General features: G+C 37.7%; 1 protein-coding gene across 1 annotated transcript in view; it reads right to left on the reverse strand.

Moving 5' to 3' along the window:
- Positions 1 to 245: 245 nt before the first annotated feature.
- LOC111145999 (septin-14-like) overlaps positions 246 to 26,294 on the reverse strand; it is a 116,872-nt gene continuing 90,823 nt past the window's right edge. The window contains 3 exon segments of the mRNA XM_022501363.1: positions 246 to 425; positions 22,773 to 22,905; positions 26,155 to 26,294. Of these exon segments, the coding sequence (XP_022357071.1) occupies positions 246 to 425; positions 22,773 to 22,905; positions 26,155 to 26,294 (453 nt within the window).

Here is a 26,294-nt window from a genome sequence, read left to right on the forward strand (position 1 = left end):
CATTTTAGCAAATATTTATTGAGTGGAAATTCTGTGCTAGTCTTTATTATAAACACTGAGGATACAGAATCTAACAAGATGGTCAAGGTACCTGCTCTTGAGGAGTTAACATTCTAGTTGGTGAACATATACAATAATAAAACAAATTTTAAAAACTAGTACAGTTAAGTACTGTAAAGATCATCTCACTGGAAGATAGAATTGAAAGTGATAGGTTCTACCGTACACAGAAGTGTAAGAGAGGACTACTTCTTACGCTCTTTTTCCTTCTTTATATTGGTGCACACTTGAGTCTGTAATGTTTCAGAAACAGCCTTCATTTTATAAAAATCTATTATTTCTTCTTCCAATTGTCTTCTCTCCTCCTCAAGTTTCATTGTCTCTTCTTGCTGGACTCTTTTAAGATGCTCAAACTTTTCCTGTAGCTGGGGAACAAATGTGCAGTTATGACTCAAAGCACTCTATCCCCAGGTGGCACATTCCCAGGAACGTGCTTGTCTTTTCTACTGGTTATCAAACAGACTACATCACAGTAGAGTTTGATATTAATAACAGTTTCAAAGTTTCATACTTAAAGTAAAAAATCAGGTATGGAATTTCTTTTAATTTTAAATGTGTCCCCATTGAACCAAATGGAATAAAACACAAAGTTATGGAAAACACTCAATTGTAGAAATTTTTCCTAATGAGGTAATATTTTTAACTCTACATTTCACCATAAATCTCTTTGACTAAAATTTGATAAATCCCTGTCCACTAAAAGTACATACATTAAAATATGACATGGATTATAAAATATTTCTTGACATTTAATTGATAAAGGCATTCTTTAGCATAATTATAGGAAGAAACAAAAACCTCATTCAGTTACTTTTTACTTGCTTCTGAGATCTTATTTAATCTGTGGTACTTAAAATGAGCCCAATTAACCATAGGAAGGAAATAATATCACCTTACTTTCCATTACAGAAAGGCCTGTGTCTTTAGCATGAATTTATTCAACATAAGGATTGCTTGTATGCATCAGAGGACATATTATTTTTAAAGTTATGGTTACTATGATGTAAAAGTATGAAGGACAGCCTTATTTTCAGTTTAACCTTTTGAAAAGCAAACAAACTAGGAGCTTAAACTGCCATAATATTAATTAGCTAATTTATATGGCTATGAAGAACACAAGAACATTGTTAATACTAGGGGTTCTCAACTCTAGATGCCCATTAGAATCATTCAGTAAGCTTGCAAATCTCCCAGTGCACAGGTTGTACATAGATCAGTTGCATCGCACTATCTGGAGTGGAAACCTGAATGTCACAGCTTTTAAAAATTCCTAGGTGATTTTAACGTGCAGCAAATTTTGAGATCCATGGTGTAAAAACAAAGATTACTTTTTCCTCTGCTGAAGTTGGATATCTCTTAGAATTATATTTTCATCCCTGAGAAGGAAATGAATATCTACACACAATTAGAAAAGCTGGGGATGAGACAGTCTGGTATCTATAAATGAGGGCAAAATCAGAAAAAAAAAAGTTTCACCTAAACATGGAAGAGTGAGTCTTGGAAGGAAGATAGCAGTGGAATAGGAGGACCTGAGAGGCTTACCTAATCCCACAAACACACCTAAATAACTATCTAAACATGCCAAAAATCAACCTCAAGAGTGACAGAACAAACTCCACAACTAAAGGGAGAGAGGAGGCCACATTGAAAAGGCAGGAGGTGTGGAGATGTGATTTTGGGGAGAAATGGATCACAGGTGCTGTGAAGGGCAGAGAGCTGTTGTCACAGAGAAATGGCATGAAACAGAGGACCACATAGGGGAACACACCAGGAGAACATTTCCCCAAAGCCATTGGTTTGGAAAGTAAGAGTGACTGAGCTTTGTGAGTTCTTGCAAACTGTGAGGCTTAAAGCCTGGAGTTTTAAAGGCCAGCAGGCTTGGTTGGGATAGAGCCCTGAGGGCACTGCCCTGCTCCTGGAGAGAAGATATACAGACAACCCAGAGGCATATTGCTTGGAAACAGCAATCTGAAGAACACCTGGGGCACATAGGTGAAAGATTATTTATTCTTCTCAGAGTGCATACCTGAGAGGCAGCATTCACTGAGACTTCTCTCCAGGAACAAAGGAGCTGGCTGGCACCATTTGCCTACAAGTTCCTCAGCATAAACACAGAGCCACGTGCTAGAACAGATACAGCACTGACACTGGCTTCCTAAGTTCTTTACACCAAGCCCACCCCTCTGCATTCTGGCAGGACTGCTCTTCTTAGTCAAGCTTCCCTCAGTGTAGTGGGCCCCTCCCTCAGAACACCAGCACAAACTTCCCCCCATACCACGTCTCCCCACCGAGCACTTCAGGGCCTTAGTTCTGAAGGAAACAGTGTCTGGTCTCATTTCACAAGCAGACCAGAGCACATCTAGTTAAACCTCACCACATTCAGACCAGAGACCAAACACTGCCCACTCTTGGCAAGGAGTGCCCCTGCAGAGGAATGGCCTCATGGATAGATTATCCAAAACACAACAGCAGAGTGCACACAGGACATGCTGGAGACACTATCTGAAGGCCAGGCCTGGGCACTACATGGTCTTTTCTTCATAAGACCATTACTTTCAGGAGCAAGAGACATAACTAGACCTTCTAACACAGAGAAGAAGGTAGAGACTTGGTCAAAATACCAAAACAAAAGGATTTATCCCAAATGAAAGAACAAAGTAAAATCAAGTCATAGAGTGAAGCAAAAAAGATATAGGTAACATGCCTAATGGAGAATTTAAAGGACCAGTCATAAGGACACTCATTGGGCTTCAGAAAAGAATAGAAGACATCAATGAGACCCTTACCACAGAGATAAAAGAGTTTAAAAAAAAGGAAGAGAGGTAAGATGGCAGAGGAGTGGGGTGACCCTAAGCCTGCCTTGTCATTGGAACACAGCCAGATAAAGATTGGATTATTCTCTTTTTATTTAAGATTTTATTCATTTATTTGACAGAGAGATCACAAGTAGGCGGGGTGGGGGGGGTAGCAGGCTCCCTGCTGAGCAGAGAGCCTGATGCAGCGGCTCCATCCCAGGACCCTGAGATCATGACCCGAGTCAAAGGCAGTGGCTTAATCCACTGAGCCACCCAGGCGCCCCAAGATTGGATCATTCTAAACATCCACAGAAGGTAGGAACTATGGAGAGTTGATCCATGGGAGAAAAGAGCAGAGGGTGCTCCCCAAGAAAGGGAGCCCTGACTGAAGAGGGAGTAGCAAGAGAGAAGAGGAGAGAGAGAAAAAGCATGGAAAAAGAGAGATGGAGGAGAAAAAAGTGAAAAAACAGACAGGTGTCTTTCACACAGTGAAAATATGCACAAGAAAGCTATTGCTCAAAACCACGCATGGAGGGAAAAGAGAGGCTTACATTACCACCAGTTTTCTGTAGACAGCAGAACACAGATTCTGAGGTATGGGAAGTTTGCAACACACCCAGTTTCATGCTTAGGGAACTGAGTGGTGTCCTTGTGTGGGAGCAGAGCTTAGCTCCAGCAGCTGGCAGCCTCAGCTCCCCCTTGAGAAGCAGTTCCCCTGCCTGGAGTGCATTTGGGAGAGGTGACATGGCCTCTCTGTGGGCAAAGTACCTGTGGGTGTCATTAAAGAGTCCTGCCCACCAGTATAGGAACAAAGATACTGGCTGAGAGGTACAGACGCTGACAGTTCTGGCTGGGTATTGCAATTTACCATAAAATCTCGTACACTGCTTTCTGTGACAAGCCAACTCCAGCCACAGCTTGAGAACTTGAGTGCATTTGGGAGAGGTGACAGGGCCTCCCCACAGGCAATGGACCCTGAGGGCACCATTGAAAGATCTGGCCCATCAGCACAGGAACAGACACCAGCTGAGAGCTACAAACCTCAGTGCCGTGTGTGTTGCGATTCACCATAAGCTCCAAAGTGCTGCATGATCCTGCCACTATCTTCTGCTACAAGGCAGCACTAACCACAACATTGGGAAAACCTCCCCAGAGAATCAGTGTGGGTCTGCCTTTCCAGGGTCTCTGAAGTGTGGAGTTTTGAATCAGCAACTTTACAGGTAATACAATGGCACTAAATTCATGTCTTTCAGTAATCACTCTGAATGTAAATGGACTAAATGCTCCAATCAAAAGGCATAGGGTATCAGAATTGATAAAAAACAAAAGACCCATCACCATGATGTTTATAAGAGACTCATTTTAGACCCAAAGACACCTCCAGATTGAAATTGAAGGGGTGGGGAATCATTTATCATGCTAATGGACATCAAAAGAAACCTGGAGAAGCCATCCTTATAGGAGACAAACTAAATTTTAAACCAAGGACTGTTGGGGCACTTGGGTAATTCAGTCTGTTAACCCTCTGTCTTTAGCTCAAGTCATGATCCCAGGGTCCTGGGATCAAGCCCTGTATCAGGCTCCCTGCTCAGCAGAGGAGTCTGCTTCTCCCTCTCCCTCTGTCCCTGTTGTTGTGCTCTCTCTCTCTCTCTCACTCACTCTCTCTAATAAGTAAATAAAAGATCTCAATAAAATAAATAAATAAATAAAAATTTTAAAATCTTTTAAACCAAAGACAGTAATAAGAGATGAAGGACACTATATCATAATAAAGAGATCTACCCAAAAAGAAGATTTAACAATTGTAAAATATTTATGCCCCTAACTTAGGAGTAGCCAAATATATAAGTCAATTAATAACAAACATAACAGAACTCACTGATAATATTACAATAGTAGAAGACTTTAACACCACTCTTACAGCAATGGACATATCATCTAAACAGAAAGTCAACAAGAAAACAAGGACTTTGAATGACACACTGGGCCAGATGGACTTCACAGATATATTCAGAGCATTTTATCCTAAAACAGCAGAATACATGTTCTTTTCTACTGCAGATGAGACATTCTCCAAAATAGATCACTTATTAGGTCACAAATCATGGCTGAATAAGTACAAAAAGACTGAAATTGGAGCATGCACCTTTTCTAACCACAATATTATGAAACTAGAAATCAATCACAAGAAAAAATCTGGGAAGACCATGAATACATGGAGGTTAAGCAACTTTCTACTAAACAATGAATGGATAAAACAGGAAACAAAGAGGAAATTTTTAAAATACATGGAAACAAATGATAATGAAAACACAACCATCAAAAACCTATGGGATGCACTTAGAGTGGTCCTAACAGGGAAGGATAGAGTAATATGGGCCTACCTCAACAAGCAAATAAGGAAAATCTCAAATAAGGAACATAACCTTACACATAAGGAAGGTAGAAAAAGAACAAAAATTATTCCTAAAGCCAGCAGGAGGAAGGAAATAATGAAGATTAGAGCAGAAATAAATGATAGAGAAACAAAAACAGTAGAACAGATCAAGCAGAAATAAATGATATAGAAACAAAAACAGTAGAACAGATCAATGACATTAAGATCTAGTTCCTTGAAAAAATTAATACTATTGATAAACCCCTAGCCAGACTTATCAAAAAGTATAGAGACAGGACCTGGATAAATAAAATCACAAATGATGCAGGAGAAATAAGAACTGTAGGAACACGAACAATTATAAGAGAATATTATGAAAAATTATATGCCAACAAATTGGATAATTGAGAAGAAATGGATAAAGTCCATTTGGATATCAAAACTGAAACAGGAATAAATAGAAAACCTGAACAGACCAATAGCCTGCAAAGAAATTGAATCAATAATCGGAAAACTCCCAACAAACAGACTTCCAGGACCAGATGATTTCCCAGGCAAATTTTACCAAACACTTAAAGAGGAGTTAATATCTTGTCTTCTCAGACTATTCCAAAACACAGAAGAGGAAGAAAAACTTTGAAATTCACTCTATGAGGCCAGCATTACCCTGATACCACAACAGATAAGGACTCTAATAAAAAAGAGAACTAAAAGCCAATATCCTTTATGAACACAGATGCAAAAATTATCAGTAAAATACTGGCAAAACAAATCCAACAATACATTAAGAATACCATTTACCACAATCAAGTGGGATTTATTCCTGAGCTGCAAAGGTGGTTCAATATATACAAATCAATCAATGTGATACACTATAGTAGTAAAAGAAAGGATAAGAACCATATGACCTTTTCCATAGAGGCAGAAAAAGCAAATGAAAAAGTATATCAATTCATTAAAAACCCCCCAACAAAGTAGGATTAGAAGGAATGTAATTCAACATAATAAAGCCCATATATTTAAAACCTACCACTAATATAATCCTTAAGGGAGAAAACAGAGCTTTCCCTCTATAGTCAGGAACAAACAGGGATGTCCACTCTCACCACTCTTATTTAATATAGTACCAGAAGTCCTAGCCATAGCAATCAGACAACAAAAAAGAAATAAATGTCATCCAAGACAGCAAGCAAGAAGTAAAACTTTCAGTATTTGCAGAAGACATTATACTCTATATGGAAAAACTGAAAGATCCCCCCAAAAACTGCTAAAACTAATAAGAGAATTCAGTACATTCACAGGATACAAAATCAATGTACACAAATCTGCTACATGTCTACACACCAATAATGAAACATCAGAAGGAGAATTTTTTTAAAAATCTGATTTATAATTGCACCAAAATAATAAGATATCTAGGAGTAAGCCTAACAAAAGAGGTGAAAGATCTATACTCTGAAAATGATAAAATACTGATGAAATAAATTAAAAATGACCATTTTTAAGCAAGGAGTGGAAAAACACTCATGCTCATGTGTCTGGTTAAAAGCACTTAAAAAGAGCAAAAAATCTTAAGGTGCAACTGGTGGAATTGGATGGTCATGGGCACGGGCCTAAGCCCATGAACCCAGGGCAGCCACCGCCAGCAACCACCCATGAAGGAGAGAGTGCAGCAGAGCCTCCAGTTCCTGGTCCTTGAGCCCCCGGCTGTGCAGTGCTTGTACCAGTGCTCAGCTGGCACCACCCTGGCCCACATTTGAGGGAGTCTGGTGGGAATTCTCTAGAACCACACCCTTTTGCACTCCACACACTGCATGACTAGGATCTGAATGTGCTCCCCTCCACATCCCATGCCTGAGAGACCTTGATGTGGGTGCTAGCTGGCAGTCTCTAGGACCGGCCAGGTTTCCAGAGGCTGCACACTCCCAGCCTATGCCTGAAGGAACTCAGCTTGATCTCTAGTCTGGATCTCTTAGCTGCTGCAGCCCCATGACTGAGCACACCTGGCACCGTGGGCCTAGTCCCCAGACAGCAGTCCCAGCAAAGGCAGCCAGCAGAAGTGGGTTCCCTGGACCAATATTGCTCACAGTTTTAGTGGTGCAGGGGTGCAGAGACAAGTGGGCGCTTCAAGCAAACCCTGAGATGGTGACTGGGGACGTGCATTGCCTGTGGGAGGTCACACAGCTCAGTGGAGTTTGCAGAGGGGAAGTCTGTGTGTTCTGGACCACCCAGAGTGGAGCAGACTGAGGCTTCTCTCTGAGATGGAGGTCTGGGTGTAGTTTGCTTTACACTAAACCTCCAAAAAGCCAAAAAGCCACAAAAAGCCACCAAAGAACAAAAAACCTCCGGAGAACAAAAGCCTGAAAAACCGGTTTCACAGAGACCAGCCCCTTGATAGGGGGCAGGAGGACTCAACCCAAGCAAGACTGACTGAAAAACAATGAGGCAGGACCCTCCCCTAGAAAGCAAGCCAAAAGAATGAGAGGACAACCACCACAGGGGCCCATAAAACTATAAAACCCCAACATCAGGAGAAAACAATATATTAAGCTCCTGGTATTGCCCTAAAACCTGTATATTTCATAGATACAATTTTTTTTTTAAATTCATTCTCATGATTCTTGCTCTTTTAATTTCTTTAACCTATGTACCAGTACAATTAGAAGTTTAATACAACATACTCTATAATGTTTTAACTTGAACTTTTTCCATACATGTACCTGTGTTTTTTTTCTTTTTTCTTTTTCTTTTAAATACATATAGATACAAGCTTCAAGATAATCCTTTATCCCTATTCAATAATACCCCTATATATAAACCAGTTTTAATCTCCCTTTATCTCTGGAAAGCTGATTCCTTTAACAAAAATAACAAGATATACCAAGGAAGAGACAAGATAACCTTCCTCACCCACATCAAGGATTTATAACCACCCTCCCAGCTTTTTCTTCTGTCAGTGTTTCTGTGTATTTGTTTTGTTCTGGTATTATATAAATCTTATTCTTACAGTTCATTTTGACAGGTTCTTGTAATTTACTTTTGTGGGTCTTTTTGTTTGTCAGTTTTTGTTTATATACCTTACGTTGGGGGCTCATTTTGGCTGGGTTTTTCTTTTTTTCTCTCTCTTTCTCTCTCTTTTTTCTTTTTCTTTCTTCTGTTGCTCCAAAACTTTCCAGGGTGCACCTTGCCTGGATCATGGTTGATATATTCAGCCATACATCCCCTCAACCACCTCTCACTAAAATGACTAGGAGGAGGAACACCCAAGAGAGGAAAAATTCAGAGACTGTGCCCTCTCCCACAGAACTATCGGATATGGACATAAGCAGTATGTCAGAAAGGGAATTCAGGGTAACAATTATTCAGGCAATGGCTAGGTTGGAGAAAACCATTAGTGACAACATAGAATCTCTAAGGGCAGAAATGAGAGCTACCAGGGCAGAAGTTTAAAATGCTATCAGTGAGATCCAATCTAATCTAAATATTCTAACAGCTAGGGTAACAGAGGCAGAAGATAGAATTAGTGATCTAGAGGACATACTGATAGAGAAAAAGGATCAGGAGGAGGCATGGAACAAACAGCTTAGAAGCCATGAAAACAGAATTAGGGAAATAAATGATGCCATGAAATGTTCCAATGTCAGAATATTTGGGATCCCTGAGGGAGTGGAAAAAGACAGAGACTAGAAGATATAGTTGAACAAATTCTGGATGAAAATTTTCCCAGTCTGGGGAATGGAACAAGCGTACATGTCCTAGAAGCAGAAAGAACACCCCCCAAGATAAACAAATCCAGAAAGACCTTGAGGCATTTAATTATGAAACTGACAAATTGAAATTTTAGATAAGAGTTTCTGAAGACAGTTGGGGGGAAGAGTTTCCTTACATATAGAGGAAGGTCCATCAGAAAAACATCAGACTTCTCCACAGAAACCTGACAAGCCAGAAAGGGCTGGCAAGACATATTCAGGGCACTAAATGGAAAGAACATGCACCCGATAATATTTTATCCAGCAAGATTGACATTCAAAATGGATGGAGAGATAAAGAGCTTCCAAGACTGGCAAGGTTTAAAAGAGTAGGTGACCACCAAGCTGGCACTACAAGAAATATTAAGGGGGGGTTCTATAAAAGAAGAAAGAACCCAACAGAGAACAGAAATTTACAGAGACAATCTATAGGAACAAGGACTTCACCAGCAACATGATGTCAACAAAAACGTATCTTTCAATAACCACTCTCAACATGAACAGCCTAGATGCTCCCATAAAATGGCACAGGGTTGCAGATTGGATAAAATGAAAAGACCCATCCATATGCTATCTACAAGAGACCCCTTTGGAACCTAAAGATACATCCAGACTAAAAGTGAAGGGATGGAGAAGCATCTTTCATACCAACATGCCTCAAAAGAAAGCTGGGGTAGCGATTCTCATATCAAATAAACCTGATTTTAAACTAGAGACTGTAGTCAGAGATACAGAAGGACACTACATCATCTCTAAAGGGTCTATCCACAGAGGAGATCTAACAATTGTAAATATAATGCTCCCAACATAGAAGCAGCCAACTACTTAAGCCAACTGTTAATCAAAATAAAGAGTCATATTGATATGAATACATTAATAGTAGGGGATCTTAACATACCACTTTTGGTAACAGATCATCCAAGCTGAAAATCAATAAAGAAACAGCTTTGAATAACACATTAGACCAGATGGACTTCATAGATATATACAGAACATGCCACCCTAAAACAACAGAATACTCATTCTTCTTGAGTGTACAAGGAACTTGTCCAGAACAGACCACATACTGGGTCACAAATCAGGGCTCAACTTATACCAAAAGATTGAGATTATTCCCTGCATATTCTTAGACCAAAATGCTTTGAAACTGGAATTCAACCACAAGAAAAAGTTTGGAAGGAATTCAAACACTTGGAAGCTAAAGACCACCCTGCTTAAGAATGTCTAGATCAACCAGAAAATCAAAGAGGAACTTTAACAATTCATGGAAACCAATGAGATTGAAGACATATTGGTCCAAAACCTATGGGATATGGCAAAGGCAGTCCTAAGGGAGAAATACACAGCCATCCAAGCCTCACTCAAAAATACTGAAAAATCCAGAATACACCAGTTCTCTTTACACCTTAAAGAACTGAAAATTAACAACAAAATAAGCCAACCCCACACATAAGAAGGGAATAATCAAGATTAGAGCAGAGATCAATGAGATAGACACTAGAGATACAGTAGAACACAACAACAAAACTAGAATCTGTTCTTTGAAAGAATCAATAAGATCAATAAACCACTGGCCAAAGTAATCCAAAAGAAAAGAGAGAGGATCCAGATTAATAAAATTATGAATGAAAGGGCAGAGATCATGACTAACACCAAGGAAACACCAAGGAAATTATTATCAACAGTTATATGTCAATAAGTTAAGCAACCTAGGAGAAATGGATGCACACCTGGAAACTTATAAACTTCCAAGACTGAAACAGGAAGAAATTGACAACCTGGATAGACTAATATCTAATAACGAGATTGAAGCAGTGATAAAAACCTCCCAAAAAATAAGAGCCCAGGACCTGACAGATTCTCTGGGGAAGTCTAACAAACATTAAAAGAAGAAATAATACCCATTCTTCTGAAGCTGCTTAAAAAAAAATAGAAACAGAAGGAAAACTTGCAGACTCTATGAAGCCAACATTACCCTGACCCCAAACCAAGCAAAGACTCCATCAAAAAGGAAAATTTCAGACCAATATCCCTGATGAATTTGGATGCCAAGATTCTCAACAAGATCCTAGCTAATAGGATCCAACACTACATTAAAAACATTATCCACCATGACCAGGTGGGATTTATCCCTGGGATGCAAGGGTGGTTCAACATTCTCAAATCAATTGATGTGATAGAGCAAACCAATAAGAGAAGAGATAAGAACCACATGGTCGTCTCAATTGATGCAGAAAAAGCATTTGACAAAAAACAGCATCCATTCCTGATTAAAACACTTCAGAGTATAGGGATAGAGGGAACATTCCTCAACTTTGTAAAATCTATCTATGAAAAACCCACAGAGAATATCATTCTCAATGGGGAAAAGCTGACAGTCTTCCCTTTGAGATCAGGAACACGACAAGGATGTTCACTCTCACCACTGTGGTTCAACATAGTACTAGAAGTCCTAGCAACAGCAATCGGACAACAAAAAGAAATAAAAGGTATTCAATTTGGCAAAGAAGAAGTCAAACTCTCTTTGCAGATGACATGATACTTTACATGGAAAACCCAAAAGACTCTACTATACTCTAACTATAGAACTCATACAGCAATTCAGTAATGTGGCAAGATACAAAATCAATGTACAGAAATCAGTTGCTTTCTTATACACTAACAATGAAAACACAGAAAGGGAAATTAGAGAATTGATCCCATTTACTATAGCACCAAGAACCATAAGATACCTGGGAATAAACCTAACCAAAGAGGTAAAGGATCTGTACTCAAGGAACTACAGAACACTCATGAACTGATGGAAGACAATTCCATGCTCATCGATCAGAAGAATAAACATTGTTAAAATGTCTATACTGCCTAGAGCAATCAATACTTTCAATGCCATGCCAATCAAAATTCCACCAACATTTTTTAAAGAGCTAGAACAAACAATCCTAAAATTTGTATGGAACCAGAGGAGAGCACGAATTTCTAAGGAAATGTTGAAAGAGAAAAACAAAACTGGGGGCATCACGTTGCCTGATTTCAAGCTTTACTACAAAGCTGGGATCACCAAGACAGCATGGTATTGGCACAAAAACAGGCACATAGACCAGTGGAACAGAGTAGAGAGCCCAGATATGGACCCGTAACTCAGTGGTAAAATAATCTTTGACAAAGCAGGAAAAAATATTCAGTAAAAAAGACAGTCTCTTCAATAAATGGTGCTGGAAAAATTGGACAGCTATATATAGAAGAATGAAACTCGACCATTCTCTTACACCATACACAAAGATAAACTCAAAATGGATAAAAGACCTCAATGTGAGGCAGGAATCCATCCAAATCCTAGAGGAGAATATAGGCATAGCAACTTCTTTCAAGATATGTCACCAAAGGCAAAGGAAACAAAAGTGAAAATGAACTTTTGGGACTTCATCAAGATCAAAAGCTTCTGCACAGCAAAGGAAACAGTCCAAAAAACAAAGAGGCAACCCACAGAAAGGGAGAAGATATTTGCAATTGACACTACAGACAAAGGGTTGATAATCAAGATCTATAAAGAACTCCTCAAACTCAACACACACAAAACAGATAATCACAAAAAAAAAAATGGGCAAAAGACATGAACAGACACTTCTCCAAAGAAGACATACAAATGTCTACCAGACCCATGAGAAAATGTTCATCATCACTAGCCATCAGGGAAATTCAAATAAAAACCACATTGATATATGACCTTATACCAGTTAGAACAGCAAAAATTAACAAGACAGTAAAAAAACGTGTGTTGGAGAGGATGTGGAGAAAGTGGAACCCTCTTACACTGTTGGTGGGAATGCAAGTTGGTGCAGCCACTTTGGAAAACAGTGTGGAGATTCCTTAAGAAATTAAAAATAGAGTTTCCCTATGACGCTTCAATTGCACTATTGGGTATTTGCCCCAAAGATACAGATGTAGTTAAAAGAAGGGCTATCTGTACCCCAGTGTTCATAGCAGCAAGGGCCACAGTTGCCAAACTGGAAAGAACCAAGATGCCCTTCAATGGATGAATGAATAAAGAAGATACAGTCCATATATACTATAGAGTGTTATGCCTCCATCAGAAAGGATGAATACCCAACTTTTGTATCAACATGGGTGGGACTGGAAAAGATTATGCTAAGTGAAATAAGTCAAGCAGAGAGAGTCAATTATCATATGGTTTTGCTTGTTTGTGGAGCATAAGAAATAACATGGAGGACATGGGGAGATGGAGAGGAGAAGGGAGTTGAGGGAAATTGGTGGGGGAGATGAACCATGAGAGACTATGGATGTTTAATACAACATATTACATAGTAACTTTTTAACTTGAACTTTTTCATACATAGACTTTTTCCTTTCTTTTTCTTTCTTTTATATATATATAGATAGATAGATATAAGCTTTTTTTCCTATTCAATATTACCTTTATATATACACCAGCTTTAATTTCCCTGTATCTCTGAAAAGTTGTGTTCTCTAACAAAGATAACAAGATACACCCAGGAAGAACTGAAATACACTTCCTCACCCACACCAAGGGATTATAACCATCCCTCCACCTTTTTGTTTTGGATTTTTTTTCTTTTGTTGGTCTTTTTGTTTCTCTGTTTCCTTTTGTTTCCATACTTTATAAATCTTACTCTGGAGTTCATTTGGTCTGGGGGTTTTGTTTGTTCTGTTTGGTTTTTTTCCTTTTTCTTTTCTTGGACTTTTGTTTGTTTGTTATGTTTTTGTACTTTATAAATCTTACTCTTGGGGCTCATTTTGGCTAGATCTCTTTTTCTTTCTTTCTTTCTTTTTGGTCGTGACTTCTGATTACTCCAAAACTTCCCAGGGTGCCCGTTGCCTGAAGGGTGGTTGATATTTTCACCTATACAGCCCTCAACCACAACTCCATAGAATGATAAAAAGGAGGAATTTCCAACAAAGAAAAGACCCAGAGACAATGGTATCTCCAGCAGATCTGATGGATATGGATGTAAGCAAGATATCAGAAATAGACCTTAGGGTAGCAGCTAGGAAGACAATAGTCAGGCTGGAGAAAAGTATTAATGGCAACATAAATTTGTTAAGGGCAGAAGTGAGAGAAGATGTGGCAGAATTTAAAAATGCTATCAATAAGATACAATCTAAATTCTCTAATAGTTAGGGTAAATGAAGTAGAAGAACGAATTAGTGATCTTGAAGACAAACTAATAGAAAAGAAGGAGCAGGAGGAGGCCTGGAACAAACAACTTAGAATCCTTGAAAACAGAATTAGAGAAATAAAAGATGCCATGAAATGTTCCAATGTCAGAATTATTGGGATCCCTGAGTGGGGGGGTGGTGGAGAGAGAGAGAGAGAGGACTAGATGATATAGTTGAGCAAATTCTAGCTAAGAATTTCTCTAATCTGGGCAATGAAGCAATCCTGTCCTAGAGGCAGAGAGGATATGCCCCAATATCAATGAAGGCAGATCAACCCCCAATCATGTAATCATAAAACTCACAAATACATTAATACAAGAATACATTAATTGTAGGTGACCTTAACACTCCACTCTCAGCAATGGACAGATCAACTAAGCAGAAAATCAACATAGAAACAAGAGCTTTGAATGACACATTGGACCAGATGGACCTCATATAAACATACGGAACATGCCACCCTAAAACAAAAGAATACTCATTCTTCTCAAGTGCACATGGAACTTTCTCCAGAATAGACCACATACTGGGTCACAAATCAGGGTTCAGCCAATACCAAAAGACTGAGATTTTTCCTTGCTTATTCTCAGACCACAATGCTTTGAAACTGGAACTCAACCACAAGAAAAGGTTTGGAAGAAATTCAAACACTTAGAACCTAAAAAACAGCCTGCTCAAGAATGTTTAGGTCAACCATGAAATCAAAGATGAACTTAATCAATTAATGGAAACTAATGAGAATGAAGACACATCAGTCCAAAACCTATGGGATATGGCAAAGGAGGTCCTAAAGGTGGAAACACATAGCCATCCAAGCCTCACTCAAAAAAACATAGAAATCCCAAACGCACATACTATATTTACACTATGAAGGAATCAACAAAAAATTAGACCTACCCCACGCATGAGAAGAGAAATAAGATTAGAGCAGAGATCAATGAATTAGGAACCAGAGATATAGTAGAACACATTAATGAAACTAGAAACTGCTTCTTTTAAAGAATAAGATCAATAAACCAATAGCCAGGCTTATCCAAAAGAAAAAACAAAGGACCCAAAATAATAAAACTATGGATAAAAGGGGGAGATCACAACTAACACTGAGGAAATAGAAACAATCATCAGAAATTATTATCAACAGCTATACATCAGTAAGTTAATCAATCTAGAAATTGATACATTCCTGGAAACCTATAAAATTCCATGACTGAAACAAGAAGAAATAAACAACCTGAATAGGCCAATAACCAGCAATGAGATTGAAGCAGTGATCAAAAATCTCCCCCAAAACAAGAATCCAGGACCTGATGGATTGCCTGGAGAATTCTACCAAATATTCAAAGAAGAAATAATACCTATCTCCTGAAACTGTTTCAAAAATAGAAACAGAAGGAAAACTGGCTTTCTATGAAGCCAGTATTACCTTGATCCCCAAACCAGGCAATGATCCCATCAAAAATGATAATTTCAGGGACGCCTGGGTGGCTCAGTTGGTTAAGCAGTTGCCTTCGGCTCAGGTCATGATCCCAGCGTCCTGGGATCGAGTCCCACATCGGGCTCCTTGCTCATCAGGGAGCCTGCTTCTCCCTCTGCCTCTGCCTGCCATTCTGTCTGCCTGTGCTTGCTCTCTCTCCCTCTCTCTCTTTGACAAATAAATAAATAAAATATTTTTTAAAAAATGATAATTTCAGAACAATATCCCTGGTAAATATGGATGCCAAGATTCTCAACAAGATACTCACTAATAAGACCCAACAGCACATTAAAAGGATTTATCTATCACAACAAGGTGGGATTTATCCCTGGGATGCAAGGGTTGTTCAACATTAGAAAATCAATCCATGTGATAAAATACATAAATGAGATAAAAGAGAAGAACCACATGGTCTTCTCAGTTGATGCAAAAAAAAAAAAAAACATTTGACAAAAATATAGCATCCATTCCTGATTAAAACTCTTCAGGGGCGCCTGGGTGACTCAGTGGGTTAAAGCCTCTGCCTTCGGCTCAGGTCATGATCCCAAGTTCATGGGATCAAGCTCCGCATCGGGCTCTCTGCTCTGCGGGGAGCCTGCTTCCCCCTCTCTCTCTGCCTGCCTCTCTGCCTACTTGTGATCTGTCTGTCAAATAAATAAAATCTTTAAAAAAAAAAAACTCTTCAGAGAATAGGGATAGAGGGAACATTCCTCAACTTCATAAAATCCCTCTATGGAAAACCCACAGTAAATATCATTCTCAATAGGGAAATGCTGAGAGCCTTTCCCTTAAGATGAAGAACATGACAAGGATGCTCACTCTCACCACTATTGTTCAACATAGTACTAGAAGTCCAAGCAACGGCAATCAGACAACAACAACAACAAAAACAACAAAATTTATTCAAATCGACAAAGAAGAAGTCAAAGTCTCTCTCTTTGCAGATGACATGATACTTAATGTGGAAAATCGAAAAGACTCCATCCCCAAATTATTAGAACTCATAGAGCAATTCAGCAATGTGACAGGATACAAAATCAATGTACAGAAACCCGCTGCATTTCTGTATACTAACAATGTAACTGAAGAAGGAGAAATTTAAAAATCGATCCCTTTTACAATACCACCAAAACCATAATATACCTAGGAATAAACCTAACCAAAGATATAAAGGATCTGTACCCTAGAAACTACAGAACACTTATGAAAGAAACTGAAGAAGACACAAAAAGATGGAAAAACATTCCATGCTCATGAATTGGAAGAATAAACATTGTTAAAATGTCTATGCTACCCAAATCAATCTATACATTCAATGTGATCACTATCAAAATACCATTAGCATTTTTCACAGAGCTGGAATAAACAACCCTAAAATTTGTATGGAACCAGAAAAGACCCTGAATCGCCAGGGATTATTGGAAAAGAAAACCAAAGCTGGGGGCATCACAATGCCTCACTTCAAGCTATATTAGAAAGCTGCAATCATCAAGACAGCATGGCAGTGGCACAAAAACAGACATGTAGATCAATGGAACAGAAGAGAGAGCCCAGAAATGGACCCTCAACTCTATGGTCAAGTAATCTTGGACAAAGAAAGAAAGAAAAAATAACCAATGGAAAAAAGACAGTCTCTTCAATAAATGGTACTAGGAAAACTGAACAGCCATATGCAAAAGAATGAAACTAGACCATTCTCTTACAACATACACAAAGATAAACTGAAAATGAATGAAAGACCTCAATGTGAGACAGAAATCCATCAAAATCCTAGAGGAGAACATAGGCAGTAACCTCCTTGACACTGGATACAACAACTTCTTTCAAGACATGTCTCTAAAGATAAAGGAAAGAAAAGCAAAAATGAACATTTAGGACTTCATCAAGATCAAAAGCTTTTGCACAGCAGAGGAACAGTCAACAAAACTAAGAGGCAATCCACTGAATGGGAGAAGATATTTGTAAATGACATTTCAGATAAAGAGCTGATATCCAAGATCTATAAAGAACTTCTTAAACTCAACACTTACAAAAGAAATAATCCCATCAAGAAATGGGCAGAAGACATGAAGAAACACTTCTGCAAAGAAGATATACAAATGACTAACAGACGCATGAAAAAATGTTCAACATCATTAGCCATCAGGAAAATACAAATCAAAAACACAATGAGATACCATCTTATAGCAGTTAGAATCACAAAAATTGACATGACAGAAAACAAGTTTTGGCAAGGTTGTGGAGAAATGGAAACCCTCTTGCACTGTTGGTGTGGATGTAAGCTGTTATACCCACTCTGAAAAACAGTGTAGAGGTTCCTCAAGACATTAACAATAGAGCTATCCTATGACCCAGCAACTGCACTACTAGGTAGTAACCCCAAAGATACAGATGTAGGAAATAAGGGCCATATGCACCCCAATGTCCATAGCAGCAATGTTCACAATAGCCCAACTGTGGAATGAACTGACATGCCGTTCAACAGAAAAAAGGATAAAGAAGATGTGGCACATATATACAATGGAATACTACTCAGCCATTAGAAAGGATAAGAACTCACCATTTGCATGGACATGGATGGAACTGAAGAGGATTATGTTAGCTGAAATAGGTCAAGCAGAGAAAGACAATAATCATATGGTTTCACTCATAGGTGAACATAAGGAATAGTGTGGAGGACCACAGGGGAAGGGAGGGAAAACTGAATGGGAAGAAATCAGAGAGGGAGACAAACCACGAGAGACTCTGGACTCCAGGAAATAAACTGAGTATTGCAGAAGAGAGAGTGTGGGAGGATGGGGTAGCCAGGTGATGTCTACTAAGGAGGGCATGTGTTGTGATGAGCACTGGATTTTATATGTGACTAATGAGTCGAATACTACATCAAAAACTAATGATGTACTACATGTTGGCTAACTGAACATAAAAAATAATTCCTCAAACCTAAAAAGAGGGAGACAGAGAGAGAAATACAAATCAGAACCACAGTGAGATACTATCTCACACCATTCAGAATGACTAAATATAACAACAATGGAAAAATTTAATGGCAACATAAAAAAATAGTAAAACTTGACCACTTTCTTACACCATACACAAAAATAAATTTTAAATGGATGAAAAATCTCAGTATGACATAGAAAACCATTAAAATCCTAGTGAAGAATGCAGACAGTAACCTCTGACATCAGCCATAGCAACTTATTTCTAGTTATGTCTCTTGAGGCCAGGGAAACAAAAGCAAAATATTTGCACTTAGCAAGATAAAAAGCTTTATACAGTGAAGAAATAACAAGACTAAAAAGCAACTGACAGAATGGGAGAAGATATTTGCCAATGACTTATCTAATAAAGTGTTAGTATCCAAAATAAGCGATCAACTTATAAAACTCAACACCTCCCCCCCCAAAAAGCACAAATAATCCAGTTATAAAATGTGCAAAAGACATGAATAGACATTTTCCCAAAGAAAACATATGGGATGGCCAACAGACATATGAAAAGATGCTCAACATCACTCAGCATCAGGAAAAAACAATCAAAACTACAATGAGGTATCACCTCATAATTGTGAGAATGACGAAAATTAACAACACAGGAAACAAGAGGTGTTGGTGAGGATGCAGAGAGGGGGAAACTTCTTGTGCTGCTGGTGGAAATGCAAACTGGTGCAGCCACTCTGGAAAACAGTATGGAGGTTTCTCAAAAAGAAAAAATTGTAACTACCCTACAGCAATTGCACTACCTAGGCATTTACCCAAAGGACATGAAATATAGGCTCAAAGGGATACATATACCCTGATGTTTGTAGTAGCATATTTAACAATAGCCAAAATCAGAGATAGTCCAAATGTCCATCCATTGATGAATGGATAAAGAAGAAGTGGTATGTATATACAATACAGTACTACTCAGCCACCAAAAAGAATGAAATCTTGCCGTTAGCAACAACATGGATAGAGCAAGGATGTATTATGCTAAGTGAAATAATTCACTCAGAAAAAGACCAGTACTATATGATCTCTCTCGTATGTGCAATCTAAGAAAGAAATCATATGAACATATAGGGGGGAGGGAGTGAGGGAAACAAGCCATAAATGACTTTTAATGATAGAGAACAAACTGAAGGTTAATGGAGGGAGGTGGTTGGGAGTTAGGCCAGATGGGTGATGGCTATTAAAGAGAGCACTTGTAATGAATTCTGGATGTTTTATGTAAGTAACAAATAACTGAATCCAGAAACCAGTATTGCACTCTGTGTTAACTAACAAAAGAAAGAAAAAAGAAAGAAAGAAAGAAAGAAAGAAAGAAAGAAAGAAAGAAAGAAAGAAAGAAAGAAAAAGAAAGAGAGAGAGAGACTCTTAATTATGGAGAGCAAACTGATGGTTACCAGAGGGAAAGGACTGATGGAAATTTAGGACTGTAGTTGTCATGATGAGCCCAGCATGGCATATGGAAGTGTTGAATCACTATATTGTATACTTGAAACTAATATAACACTGTATGTCAACTAACTGAAATTAAAATTAAAAAGTTTTTAAAAAATGAAAAGAAAGCTGAACTAATCTCTAGTAATGTGGTAGATGTACAAACATCAATTTTTAAGTATTTAAAATTATAAAGTTGTAATTTTGAATTCTGACTAATATATCTGCTAGATGTGCTTAAAAGCTTATTTTACCTCTGTGAGCCTCCACTTTCCATGTCAGCTAATCCTAGTTTCTGTCTGCTTATTCTGTTTTCAGTGATTAAGTTGTTCCTTTTCTGAAGAAAGCCTAGTGGGCCTGCTACCTGTCACTTTGTTCTGTATGGATGCTTTTACAGTCCTGGTCATTTTATTTCTGTCAGAATATTTTCCTATAGCCATTCATTAATCTCTGTTAAGAATTTTGGCAACTCCTCAGTTTGCACAACCAATTTTTGTATGGTTTTTCTTGAGGGAACATATAACTGAAGAACTGGAGAAAAACAGATGTACACAAATAAGGTAGGGGAAAAAACAGAGGATTTAAATTATTGATTCGGTTTTTGGTCACTTTGTACTCTGGGTTTAAGTTATCCTAAGATCCAGCTATACTGTCTGTTCTTAGATTCCATAGGAAACCCTTGAATATTTCTAAACTTTACCTTTATCTTTAAGATAACAGAATTTTTATTACTTATAGTTCAATTAACCATGATTGAGACATCTGGTATACAGCACCTGGTCACTATCTTGCTTCTATTGAAAAAGTTCAATTTACCTATTTCTGCTCTAAACTAATTTCTTAAGTTAAAACCACATTCACTTGAGAGAATATTTTTGATTCCAAATATATTTTTGTTAAAAACGCATTGGTGCAAATAATCAAAATTATATAAGTAGTCTTTTTTTTATTTCTTTGGAAACATAAAGAAATGAAATGAAACTCACATGATTCATCAACTAAAAGTTCTTGAGGTCTTATGTTAGTGAATATTTATCCACTTACTTATAAAAGGGAAGAAAATTTTCTAATGCAGTAGCACTGTTAGAGAGTAATGACTCTTCACGGAAGTCAGTAGCTTGAATTTGCTATAAATTAAAATTTATGCTTGAAAATTCAAATTATAAGATAAAATAAAGGTAAATAGGTCATACAAAATTGTTTTCATTTTTTAAAAAAGAGAATAGATATTCTAGAAAAAAATAAAATTGCTGATTCTAATTTTTAAAGCTTGTATTCAAACCTATAACATAAATAGCTATCTTTTTTTTAATTTCTTTTCAGCGTAACAGTATTCATTGTTTTTGCACCACACCCAGTACTCCATCCAATATGTGCCCTCCTTAATACCCACCACCTGGCTCCCCAACCTCCCACCCCCCACCCCTTCAAAACCCTCAGATTGTTTTTCAGAGTCCATAGTCTCTCATGGTTCACCTCCCCTTCCAATTTCCCTCAACTCCCTTCTCTCCATCTCCCCATGTCCTCCATGTTATTTGTTATGCTCCACAAATAAGTGAAACCATATGATAATTGACTCTCTCTGCTTGACTTATTTCACTCAGCATAATCTCTTCCAGTCCCATCCATGTTGCTACAAAAGTTGGGTATTCATCCTTTCTGATGGAGGCATAATACTCCATAGTGCATATGGACCACATCTTCCTTATGCATTCATCTGTTGAAGGGCATCTCGGTTCTTTCCACAGTTTGGCGACCGTGGCCATTGCTGCTATAAACATTGGGGTACAGATGGCCCTTCTTTTCACTACATCTGTATCTTTGGGGTAAATACTCAGTAGTGCAATAGCAGGGTCATAGGGAAGCTCTATTTTTAATGTCTTGAGCAATCTCCACACTGTTCTCCAAAGTGGCTGCATGAACTTGCATTCCCACCAACAGTGTAAGAGGGTTCCCCTTTCTCCACATCCTCTCCAACGCACGTTGTTTCCTGTCTTGCTAATTTTGGCCATTCTAACTGGTGTAAGGTGGTAATGTGGTTTTAATTTGAATCTCCCTGATGGCTAGTGATGATGAACATTTTTTCATGTGTCTGATAGCCATTTGTATGTCTTCATTGGAGAAGTGTCTGTTCATATCTTCTGCCCATTTTTTGAAAAGACAGTCTCTTTTATAAATGGTGCTGGGAAAACTGGACAGCTATATGTGGAAGAATGAAACACGATCATTCTCTTACACCGTACACAAAGATAAACTCGAGATGGATAAAAGACCTCAATGTGAGGCAGGAATCCATCAGAATCCTAGAGGAGAACATAGGCAGTAACCTCTTTGATATCAGCCACAGCAACTTCTTTCAAGATATGTCTCCAAAGGCAAAGGAAACAAAAGTGGAAGTGAACTTTTGGGACTTCATCAAGATCAAAAGCTTCTGCACAGCAAAGGAAACAGTCAACAAAACAAAAAGGCAACCCACGGAATGGGAGAAGATATTTGCAAATGACAGTACAGACAAAAGGTTGATATCCAGGATCTATAAAGAACTCCTCAAACTCAACACACACAAAACAGATAATCATATCGTAAATAGCTATCTTTTGAAAAATAGAAAATATTCTCTAAAATCATCAAATAAACCCTTGAGATTAATACACCTAAAAATGAATACAAATTATACCAGATTAGCATACTTGCCTCTTTTTCAGATTCTTTAAATGTTGTTTCTTTCTCCTTTACTCGCTGCATAAACTTTTGTTTCAGTTCTTCTTCTTCCCTCTGACATTGATCATAGAACTTTTGTCTTTTGGCTTCATAGATCTCTTGAAAACTATAAAAAATAATTTATTACTATCATATTAAAATGGTAATATAAATAAAGCTGTAAAAATATATATTGTATGTTAAGTCCCATGTAAGGACATTTACCAACATTTTCTTCGTGTATAGAAATAGAAATTTTTATGTCATGAGATGTAAAAAAGTGAGTTTTAGTATTGAAGGATATATAGACTGTATGTCTGAAGAGGAGTAGAAGTTTAAAACGTTGTATTAGTGATTTCTTTTATCATCATTTTTCAATATATCATACTACTTCACATCTTTTGATAATAAAATTTGGGGAAACCTCTACTTTATAAGGTTCTTATTTAAAATAAATCTGGGCAGGGATGCCTGGGTGGGACAGTCAGTTAAGCATCTGCCTTTGGCTCAGGTCATGATCTTAGGGTTCTGGGACTGAGTCCCACATTGGACTCCTTGCTCAGCAGGGAGTCTGCTTCTCTCTCTGCCTATCACCCCCCCCCAATTTTGCTCTCTCTGTCTCTCACTCACTGACAAATAAATTTTAAAAGTCTTCTAAAAATAAAAATAAAATAAATCCAGGGGTGCCTGGGTGGCTCAGTGGGTTAAAGCCTCTGCCTTCGGCTCAGGTCATGATCCCAGAGTCCTGTGATCGAGTCCCGCATCGGGCTCTCTGCTCAGCAGGGAGCCTGCTTCCTCCTCTTTCTCTCTGTCTCCCTCTCTGCCTACTTGTGATCTCTGTCTGTCAAATAAATAAAATCTTTTAAATAAATAAATAAATAAATAAATAAATAAATAAATAAATAAAATAAAGCCAGGCATCATCATCATCACCATCATCGCTAAAATAATCAAAATAATATGGTAGTAGCACAAAAACAGATACATAGATAAACGGAACATTGTAGAGAGCCCAAAAACAGACCCAGGTTTATATGGTCAATTAATATATGACAAGAGAGGCAATAATATACAATGGGGGAAAGATAGTCCCTTCAATAGCTGGTACTGAAAAACTGAACAGCTACATGCAAGAGCATGAAACTGGACCAGTTTCTTATACCATACACAAAAGGAACCTCAAAATTAATTAAATACCAAGATGTGAAACCTGAAACCATAAAAATCCCAGGAGAAAAAATAAGCAGTAATCTCCTGGATGTTGGCTAACATTTTTTTACCAACATTTTCTAGCTATGACTCCTCAGGCAAAAGAAACAAAAGCAAACATAAACTATTGTGGCTACACCAAAATAAAAGGTTTTTGTACAGTGGAGGAAACCATCAACAAAACAAAAAGGCAACTTACTGGATGGGAAAAAATCATTTGCAAATGATATATCTGATAAAAGGTTAATAACCAAAATATATAAGGAACTTATATGACTCAACACTAAAAAAATAATAAACTGATAAAAAATGGGCAAAGAACATGAATAAACTTTTTTCCAATGAAAATATACTGATGGCCAGAAAACATGAAAAAATGCTCAACATTATTATCATTAGGGAGATGCAAATCAGATCACAATGAGATATCACCTTACAACTGTCAGAATTGTTAGAATCAAAAAGACAAAAATTTTAAAATGTTGGTAAAGATGTGGCAAAGAGGAACCCTCATGCACTGTTGGCTAGAATGTAAATTGGTGTAGCCACTGTGGAAAAAAGTACGGAGGTTCCTTAAAAAATTAAAAATAGGGGCGCCTGGGTGGCTCAGTGGGTTAAAGCCTCTGCCTTCGGCTCAGGTCATGATCCCAGGGTCCTGGGATCGAGCCCCACATCGGGCTCTCTGCTCAGAGGGGAGCCTGCTTCCCACTCCCTCTCTGTCTGCTTCTCTCCTACTTGTGATCTCTCTCTCTCTCTGTCAAATAAATAAAATCTTTAAAAAAATTAAAAATAGAAATGCCATACATTCCAGGAATTCCACTACTGGTTATTTATCCAAAGAAAGTGAAACATTAATTTTTAAGAAATAGATGAAATATATGAATTTTTGTGTTTATTTCAGCATTATTTACCATAGCCAAGATATGGAGGCAAACTAATTTTCCATCAATAGGAGAATGGATAAATAAAATGTGGTGTGTGTATGTGTGTGTGTGTGTGTGTGTGTGTGTGTGTGTGTGTACAGAATATTACTCAACCTTAAAAAAAAATCTTGCTATTTGTGACATGAATGGACCTAAGGGTACTATGTTAAGGGAAATGTCAGACACAGAAAGAAAAATACCATATAATTTCATTTATATGTGGAAACTAAAAAACAAAACAAATGAATAAATAAACAAATAAGAAAAGGAGAAAGAAAAGAATGAATCCAGAAAACAAACTGGTGATTGCCAAGGGGAAGGGTAATGGGAGATTGGCAAAAATAGGTGAAAGGGGGTGGGAGGTACAGGCCTCTGGTTATGGTATAAAAAGTCATGGGATGAAAGGTACAGCATAGGAAATATAGTCAGTGGTATCATAATAGTGTTGCATGGTGACAAATGGTGGCTACACTTGTAAGCATAGCATAATGTATAAAGTTTTCAAATAATTATGTGTACACTTGAGAATAATGTAATATTGGGTATCAACTATACTTCATTTTTAAAAATTGACTTTGAGTGAAAAAAATCTGGTTTGCACATCTTTATTAAAAAGTCCATCTCTTCTCCCAAAATAAAAGTATAAAAATTAAGTCATATATCTTTCAAAATTTAATTCAAAGACAGTCAGTTCAATTTTGTTTGTCTTCAAAGTACCTAAAAAATCAATATACCTGGCTCATACTACACTGTCATCCTTTACAGTACAAATCCTATTCCTCTTAAATATAACTAAATACACCTGCTCTTAAACTATTTTCATTTGACTTCTACAATATTACTGTTGCTTTTCCTCTTTCCTTCATCCAACATTCAATGCCCTTTGCCATCCTTCTCAATATCCTTTGCCAATCTTTATTAATCTTTGCCAATTTTGAAAATCTCCTTCATGAACATCTATTTCATATAAAATACAAAAATAAAAACAATAATATTTTTCTTTTGGAAACACATTTCAGCATATATTCATAGTGAATACTCATATTTGAGCATATAAGTGGTCCCTTGAATTACATTGCTGCTAATAACTCTATCCATCTGTGATGATTAATAAACATATAATTCAGGATGACCCAGAATGTGAAATGTACAGTTATTCTCATTCCCAAATGATTGAATCTCATGGTTGTAAGGGATTTCTAAATCACCCATTAGCTTGTTCTGACAAGATCTTCTCCACTCACCTAAGTGGCTTGTTGTCTGGACCCACATCAGTAAAGCCCATTTTCTTCAGTTTGCAGCACCTATAGCGTTCATAATGCTGAATGTGCGTTTGTTCTTTCAGGTCTTCCATATTTATACAAAGAAGCATATCCCGGAGCTT

The sequence above is a fragment of the Enhydra lutris genome, unplaced genomic scaffold, assembly GCF_002288905.1.
Source record: "Enhydra lutris kenyoni isolate GAN:26980312 unplaced genomic scaffold, ASM228890v2 scaffoldscaffold13, whole genome shotgun sequence".
NCBI classification, from domain to species: Eukaryota; Metazoa; Chordata; class Mammalia; order Carnivora; family Mustelidae; genus Enhydra; species Enhydra lutris.